At 61.8% G+C, this 7,732-nt stretch overlaps 2 protein-coding genes across 3 annotated transcripts in view; one reads left to right on the forward strand and one right to left on the reverse strand.

Annotated features, from left to right (window-relative positions):
* The window catches only part of STAB1 (stabilin 1), a 28,505-nt gene extending 26,279 nt beyond the window's left edge, over positions 1–2,226 (forward strand). The window contains exons 60-69 of the mRNA XM_007451862.1: positions 219–363; positions 444–577; positions 666–831; positions 908–1,017; positions 1,110–1,229; positions 1,316–1,465; positions 1,544–1,648; positions 1,730–1,876; positions 1,966–2,082; positions 2,170–2,226. Of these exons, the coding sequence (XP_007451924.1) occupies positions 219–363; positions 444–577; positions 666–831; positions 908–1,017; positions 1,110–1,229; positions 1,316–1,465; positions 1,544–1,648; positions 1,730–1,876; positions 1,966–2,082; positions 2,170–2,226 (1,251 nt within the window). The remainder of the gene's footprint in view (positions 1–218; positions 364–443; positions 578–665; positions 832–907; positions 1,018–1,109; positions 1,230–1,315; positions 1,466–1,543; positions 1,649–1,729; positions 1,877–1,965; positions 2,083–2,169) is intronic.
* Positions 2,227–2,241: 15 nt separating this feature from the next.
* NT5DC2 (5'-nucleotidase domain containing 2) overlaps positions 2,242–7,732 on the reverse strand; it is a 17,900-nt gene continuing 12,409 nt past the window's right edge. Inside the window, exons 2-14 of one of the 2 annotated variants that reach the window (XM_007451863.1) lie at positions 6,715–6,899; positions 6,499–6,573; positions 6,179–6,234; positions 5,944–6,037; positions 5,614–5,742; positions 5,441–5,501; positions 5,254–5,356; positions 5,041–5,142; positions 4,752–4,833; positions 3,069–3,155; positions 2,833–2,973; positions 2,680–2,744; positions 2,242–2,599 (exon numbers count right to left, since the gene is read on the reverse strand). In XM_007451863.1, the coding sequence (XP_007451925.1) occupies positions 2,338–2,599; positions 2,680–2,744; positions 2,833–2,973; positions 3,069–3,155; positions 4,752–4,833; positions 5,041–5,142; positions 5,254–5,356; positions 5,441–5,501; positions 5,614–5,742; positions 5,944–6,037; positions 6,179–6,234; positions 6,499–6,573; positions 6,715–6,899 (1,442 nt within the window). In that variant the 3' untranslated portion in view covers positions 2,242–2,337. The remainder of the gene's footprint in view (positions 2,600–2,679; positions 2,745–2,832; positions 2,974–3,068; positions 3,156–4,751; positions 4,834–5,040; positions 5,143–5,253; positions 5,357–5,440; positions 5,502–5,613; positions 5,743–5,943; positions 6,038–6,178; positions 6,235–6,498; positions 6,574–6,714; positions 6,900–7,732) is intronic. The other variant, XM_007451864.1, reaches the window with a different exon arrangement.

Here is a 7,732-nt window from a genome sequence, read left to right on the forward strand (position 1 = left end):
GGGTCCCCCGCCCCTGCCGGCCCGACTCCGAGGGTGACGGCTGGAGCTGCCGGGCCCGCAACCCTTGTGAGGATGGCCACCGTGGGGGCTGCAGCGAGCACGCCGACTGCCTGAGCACTGGACCGGTGAGCAGGCAGGCAGCCAAGCAGCTGGGCGGGGGCCCCCCGATGAGCGGCTGCCCCAGTCCCTGAAGGGCGCCCACCTGCTCTGCTGTCCAGAACACACGGCGCTGTGCGTGCCATGCCGGCTACGTGGGCAACGGACTGCAGTGTCTGGAGGAGCCTGAGCCGCCCGTGGACCGCTGCCTGGACCAGCCACCACCCTGTCACGTGGACGCTGTGTGCACTGACCTGCACTTCCAGGGTGTGCTTCCCTGCCCTCTCCCAGCACCCCGGCTTTACCTCGGTGCCGGCCCTCTGACCATGCATCCCTGCCTTCCACAGAAAAACGAGCCGGTGTCTTCCACCTCCAGGCCCCCAGTGGCTCCTACAGCCTGAATTTCTCACAGGCCGAGGCAGCCTGTGGGGCCCAAGGAGCTGTGCTTGCTTCTCTCCCTCAGCTCTCTGCTGCCCAGCAGGTGCGCGGGGCCCAGGAGTCTGGAGCCAAGCCTGTGGGGGCCCCTTGAGTTGGGCCTTGGGTCTCAGCATCTGTTTGTACCCCTACAGCTGGGCCTCCACCTCTGCCTTGTGGGCTGGCTGGCCAATGGCTCGGCTGCCCATCCCGTCGTTTTCCCAGCAGCAGACTGTGGCAATGGTCAGGTGGGCGTGGTCAATCTGGGCGCCCGGGAGAACCTGTCGGAGCGCTGGGACGCCTACTGCTACCGCATGCAAGGTACAGCCACCCACCACGCCCCATTCTCTGCCCTTCCTTTTCCCACTGACCCACTAACTCACTGCTTTTCCTGCAGACGTGGCCTGCCGATGCCGCGATGGCTTCGTGGGTGATGGGGCCAGCGTGTGCAATGGGAAGCTGCTTGATGTACTGGCCACCACTGCCAACTTCTCCACCTTCTACGGGGTGTGCAGGGGCCCAGGCTCAGGACCGGGGGGTGGTACAGCTGGGATCCCTGTGGAGAGAGCCTACCCACAACCCTGTCCCCACCATCCCAGATGCTACTGGGTTATGCCAATGCCACCCCGAGGGGTCTCGACTTCCTGGACTTCCTGGACGACGAGCTCACCTACAAGACACTCTTCGTCCCTGTCAATGAAGGCTTTATGGACAACCTGGTAAGTAGCAGGGGATGTGGGGAGAGCAGGGCCCAACTCTGCTCCCTCTAGCTGGCCTAGGCCAACAGGCCCTGCTTTGCCCACAGACACTGAGCGGCCCAGACCTGGAGCTACACGCCTCCAATACCACCTTCCTGAGCACCAACGCCAGCCAGAGTACCTTGCTTCCCGCCCACTCGGGCCTCAGTCTCATCATCAGTGACATGGGCCCTGACAACAGTTCTCAGGCCCCTGTGGTGAGTCTGGAGGCTGCCCCTCCCCTATTGGCCCCAGCCCTCACTCACCCACTGGGCCTGACCTTGGTCTCCCTACAGGTCCCAGGGGCAGTTGTGGTTAGCCACGTCATTGTGTGGGACATCGTGGCCTTCAACGGCATCATCCACACTCTGGCCAGCCCCCTCCTGGCACCCCCACAGCCTGTGAGTTGGCCGGGGTGGGCAGAGTGGCAAGGGGTGAGGAGACCGCTCTGGCCAGGTCTCTGATGCTCTCCTCGTTGGCAGCGGGCAGTGGTGGCCCCGGAGGCCCCACCTGTGGCAGCAGGCGCAGGGGCTGTGGTAGCTGCTGGAGCGCTCCTTGGCCTTGCGGCTGGAGCCCTCTACCTTCGTGCCCGAAGCAGGTCTGCAGGCTTTGGCTTCTCTGCCTTCCAGGTAGGCTTGGGCTGGAGACTGATGGGGTTGGTGGGGTCTGGGCCCACCGAGCTTGCTTGAGGCCTCTCACTACTTGCCTCCCTTCCCAGGCGGAAGATGCTGCTGCTGATGACTTCTCCCCATGGCAGGAAGGGACGAGCCCAACCCTGGTCTCTGTCCCCAACCCGGTCTTCGGTAGCCATGATGCCTTTTGTGAGCCCTTTGACGTGAGTGCGGGGGCTGGGGGCTTGGGAAAGGGGACCCAGGGCCTGGTCTCAGTCCAGCCACTAACAAACATACAGTCCTCCCCTCAGGATGCGCTCCTGGAGGACGACTTCCCTGACACCCAGAGGATCCTCGAGGTGAAGTGACAGCAGCCGGTGCTGAAGCAGAGGCATGAGCAGGAGGGAGGCGGCTTTTATTATTGCCCAGAGTGGGTGGGACAGCAGGGGCTGGGCCTGGTCCACACAATAAAGGTACCCTCAGCGGATGTGGGCCATATCGCCAAGGAAGGGTGTCTTCATGCATCCGGTGCAGAGCTGATCCATCCAAAGTGGTGCCTCGTGCTGCAGGGGCGTGCGGCGGGGGTAGAAGGTGAAGTCCACGCGGTAGTTGAGCAGACAGCTGAGGGAGGCCATGTAGAGGTCGGAGAAGCGCACCAGGCGCCGCGAGAAGTAGGTGGGGTTGTGGAAGGTACGAAAGATGCTCCCGAACTGCGCATTGAACAGGGCCTTGGTGATGCACCTGGGGAGGGAGATGTGGGCACTCACGGGGGGCTCCTGAGGGGGCTGGGCTGGGGCTCCTGCCCAGGCCCCACCACTCACCTCAGCTCCTGCCGCTCCTTCATCCAGGCGGCCAGCACCTGCCGAGACTCGGCGTCCTGGTAGGTCTGGGGGAGACAGACAAGGGGTGCTCTGGGTGTGTGTGGCCAGGCAGCGGCCCCCCACCTCCCTGCAGACGTCCAGCTGCCCCCGCACCTGCATACGCTCTAACAGCCCCGTGAGCGCCTGCTGCCACGTCAGCGAGTGCATGTACTGCTCCGTGTTGATGATGCGGATCTCTCGCTCCAGCTCGGGGATAATGGCACCTGTGCGCCAGCCGTGACGCAGCATGAGATCCTGGGGGGCAGGGTGCAGGGCAGGCAGGGCTCAGTGCCGGCTAGGAGGTCCCCCTCCCCTCCCCAGTGCGACCCATCCCCGCGTCCCGCCCTCACCGCCAGGTCACTGTAGAGGTGGTCTCCGAAGTAGAGCACACGGGGGCCTCGCCATTCCGTCAGACGCAGGAAGTCAAACAGGTTTCCCTGGGAAGAGATTTGGGGGTGGTGGTGGTGGGGGGAGACTGGGCTAAGCCCAGTGTGCCGAGGGGGCTCCCCCAGGGCTATTCTCCACCAGTCTTCCCAAATCCCTAATCCCCAGAGGCAGCAAGGCCCCTCTAGCCGGATGCTGGGCTGCCCTTTCCCATGGCCTCGCTGTCCCCTCCAGGCTCCGGAAGGGGGTCTGCCTGGGGCAGGAAGGTCTCCAATAGGCCTGGCCTGGTGCCCTGGGCCTCCCCTCCCTGTGCCCTCACACCCACCCAAGCTAGGGATTGAGTTCACTCTCTGTGGGAAACAAACTGCAGCAGTGACCCCATGGCCCTGAAGCAAGCAGGCCACCTCAGCCTGAGCCCGGAGGGACCCAGCAGACCAATGGCAGTCCTCACTGTGAGGCCGCCGGCCCCTCCTGCGGCAAAGCTGGAGAGATGAAAACAGCCAGGCTCAAGCACAGCAGAGGAAGCTGGCAGGGGAGCAGAAACTGGGGCAGGGGGGCAGGGCAGGCGCCCACAGCCCAGAAGTGAGAATATACACCCAGCAAAAAGGAGTTACTAGAGGCAGTCTTCAGGCGTGAGAGGCCTGGGGAGGTGACAGCCATGGGGGAAACAGGTAGCTGTGAAGGGCTTAATTGTTGAAATAAGCTCAAGCAGAGAAGGTGAGGAGCAGGGGACCTGGAGCAAGAGGGAAGTACGAGCAGGTGGGGCGCTGAGGACGTGCCAAGACGAGAACCACTCACACAATGAAATTTCAGAACATCAGGCATACAGAAGTCTAAAGCCTGCCAGAGAAGAAAAATCAGTGTTCCCCACAAAGATGCGCGACCCTCCTCAGGCTCAGCCAGGATGCCAAGACAACAGGGAGCATCAGCCTCAGAGCGGAGGGGTAAAGCTGGTGCCCAAGGGGGCCACCGACAGTTGGGGGTCAGCAGGGTGGAAGGCTAAGCAGTCGGCAGGGGTGAAGGGCTGGGACCTTGGCACTGGGCGGCCCGAGGCTGCTCCCTGTGGCTGTCACTGGCCCGACTGCTGGCTTCTTCCCTGCCCCCAGCTTCTGGAACCTCCATCTCCAAGAAGCCCAGCTCAGCCAGGATTTCTGCATTCCATCCAGAGCCAAGTGCCTTAATCACCTCCTGCTCACAGCCACCTGACACTTCCCCACCAAGCACAAGGCCCTTCTCACCTTCCTAGCCAGCCAGGAAAGGGGTCTCCTCCGAGGCCTGTGCGCTGCCCCCACCAGCCCAGCTCAGGGGCCCCAACCAGGCTCATCTGGCTGCAGCAGAGTGCTCAGCCCGAGGCGAAACCAGGGCCATTTACTGGGCACTTGGCGAATGCCCCAACAACCTAAGAGCTTTACACCACCACTCAAGTAGAGTATTATACCTCTTTTACAGACGAGGAAAGCACAGCACAGAGAGGCCAAGCAATTGGGCCAGGCCCTGGGAGCCACTTCCTGTGAGGGGACAGAGCCACAACAGAGGTGTGGTGGCTGGTCAGGGCCCAAGAGGCCGTGCGGCAGCCCCGCCACAGCCTGGGGCCGTGGCTGGGCCCTGGGGTCCCTACCAGATACAACTCCCACCTAGATGGTTCTCACCTGCCGATAGATCTTGCCCTTTTCCAGGCGGGTGATACGGTCCCAATGCAGTGAGCCCTTCTCATCAAGTTTTCTGAAAGGCCTAGGGTGGGTTGAAAGGCCTAGGGTGGGGTTAAAGGGCCTGATTTCCAGTCTGTGGCAGGACCACAGGCTGGACACCTCCCACTCTGCAAAGGCCCACCTGCTCACCTGCCCATCAGCAAGGGGGTGCCCCCACCCCAGGCACACAGGGCGGCAAGCAGAGGCCAGTCCCCGCTCCCTGGGCCCATCGCCCCTGCCAGGCCCATACTTGCGCCGGTCGGTGAAGAAGCTGGGCTTGTCTGCCTGGACGATGACCACGTCGAAGAGTTGGCGCCAGTCGGCACCCACCATGTGCCGCATGCCCTTGTCCCTGGTGGGACAGGTGGCGGGTGTCTGAGGGAGGCTCCAGGCCTGCCCACCCCAACTCAGGCCCCTGCCCTGCTCCCTCCTCCCATGGGTTGGGGGACACAGGGGCGCTCACACGAAGCTGAAAGGACTGTTGGTGATGAGGAACAGCTGTTTCCCGTGTGCCACCAGGCGGCTCAGGACGGCGAATGTCTCATCCCCTCGCAGGATGTACTTCTCTAATGGGGGTAGATGGGAGCTTGTGAGGGCCAGCCCTGCACCCTGCCCAGGCAGGCCACAGCAGGGCAACCATCCCCCCTTACCCATGTCCCGCTCGATCCACTGGTACATAAGGCCCTTCACGTGCACATCTCGAATGGCGTCCTGGGGGCAGTGGAGGGACAGTGAGGCCACAGTGGATCCCAGGAGGACCTGCCCTGCTGTGGCTGGACTTCACCTTCCCTGCCATACTGGGAGGCAGGCCTAGTGCCCTCACCGTCACATCCTTATAGAGGTGTGCTTGGTCAAACTCCAGGCCATGGCCCAGGAAGTGGTCCACCACGCAGGAGAGCAGTGCCATCTCTGGCAGCGAGAAGATGTCCATGAACTGCTTGATGGAAGGACCCTGAGGAAGGACCACTGACTCAGCAAGCCCCAGCTCCGGAGACCCAAGAGCTCCAAATATGCCTTGGGACACTGGTGGAGGGGCACAGCCTGTGGGTCAGGGCTGGCACACCAGGGTGTGGGCACTGCCTCCCAGGGAGCCAGCACCCACTGTGAGGTCATGGAGCTGGCTGCCCTGGGCAGTGGCAGACGGAGCGAGTACCTTGCCATAGAAGCCACTCATCTGGTACAGTGGGACGTGCTGGGTGCCCCCATATAGGTCGATCACCTCTTCGTCTGGTACAGGCTGAAGGCCCCTGGGTGGATGCAGAGATCACCAGTCCGAAGTGGTCCTGAGCCCGGGCCACGGTGTAGGGTGGGGGACCGTGGGGTGATGCAGGACAGTATGGACCTGGAGCAGCAGGCTGGGGTGGGGTCAGGGCAAGGTCAGCACTGACCTGTAGGCTGTCCCCAGTTGCACATAATGGAAGGCGTCAATTTTCATCAGAAGACTCTGAGGGCACCAAGGGAGTAAGATGGGCAATGAAGAAGTTTGCCATTAGCTCTGAGCCAGCCTTTGCTAGCCCCCATGCCGAAGCCCCAGTTGGATGGTACCAAGGGTATCATGTGCACGCCAAGAGGAAGCTACAGCTTTGAGGCCAAGGGAGTAGAAAGATGAGCACCGCCCCCACCCGCATAGGAGCCGGGCGGCTAAGGAAGTCGTTCCGATATACATCCAGTCAGGAGGGGCCAGGGAGTCAGTGGTCTAGCCACTCACCTTCTGAATATCATAGTGGAGGCCACGGATGGCAAAGCTGGGGTTGTAGTCATACTTCCGAATCCCCTCCGGGTACTGTCAGGGGAAATCAGGTCAGGCCTGAGCCAGCAGTACTGATAGACCTGATGGCTGGGCAGCTGCCTCAGGGGATCAATTCAGCCACCCATCCAGGGCGCCCCATGATCCGGCCTGGGACCCCTACCTGTCTGGCCTCACCTTGTAGTGCTCAATCAGGATGTCACGGGCAGCAGTGAAGATCTCTGGGTGCAGCGTGTCTGCATACTGGGCCAGGGTGTAGTCATAGTCAAAGCCGTAGACCTCGACATCACGCAGGCTGATCTCGTTGTTGGCATAGATGGCCGCTGGGTTCAGGAGACTGCAGACCTCAGGAGGCAGGAGGTCTAGAGGAAGGAGGTGTAAGTATACTGAGGATGATCAGGAAACACCCTAAAAGGGTACTCTTAGCTCAATGCAGCATTAGGTCAAACTGAGGCTCAGAGAAAAGTCACTCGCCCAGGGTCACATGGGTGGGGTAAGGACCCTATGGGTCCTGGATTATACCACCGCCTGCAGCCTACCAGTTGCTCTGAGCCATGCCTCCTCCAGACTCTCATAAGCCCCATAGGACACCTGGCTATGCTCTGACACTTTCCACCTTGCCTAAAGCTGGGGTTGGGACTTAGGAACATTACCAAGGTGAGGGATACTGGGTAGCTCCGCTGCTGCTCAGGGCCCCAGCTCTGTGCACCTGCCACAGGTCTCACAGTGAGGCCCCTCTAACTGGATTTCAGCTGCCCACCAGTCCACGTAATGACATTCACTGCCCCTGGGACCAAGCAGGACCCTGTGGGGCTCCTGGGCATAGAAGCCTTTCTGTCCCCCGTTTCTTGTTTATAGGGAACAGACTCCAGCCTCCATGACCTTCCCTGGGTTCCAAAGGGCAGATTTGAACAGCTGCTAGTAGGGAAGGGAAGGGATGGGGAGACAAGGGAGGAGCAGCCAAGAAACAACCTGAGGCAAGATTTGAGGAACCAGAGAAGCTCATCAAGATTAGGAGACCAGGGCTTCCCTGGTGGCACAGTGGTTAAGAATCCGCCTGCCGACGCAGGGGACATGGATTCGTGCCCGGGTCCGGGAAGATCCCACATGCCGCGGAGCGGCTAGGCCCGTGAGCCATGGCCGCTGAGCTTGCGCGTCCAGAGCCTGTGCTCCGCAACGGGAGAGGCCATAACAG

This window comes from Lipotes vexillifer, unplaced genomic scaffold (assembly GCF_000442215.2).
Source record: "Lipotes vexillifer unplaced genomic scaffold, Lipotes_vexillifer_v1.1 scaffold500, whole genome shotgun sequence".
NCBI lineage: Eukaryota > Metazoa > Chordata > Mammalia > Artiodactyla > Lipotidae > Lipotes > Lipotes vexillifer.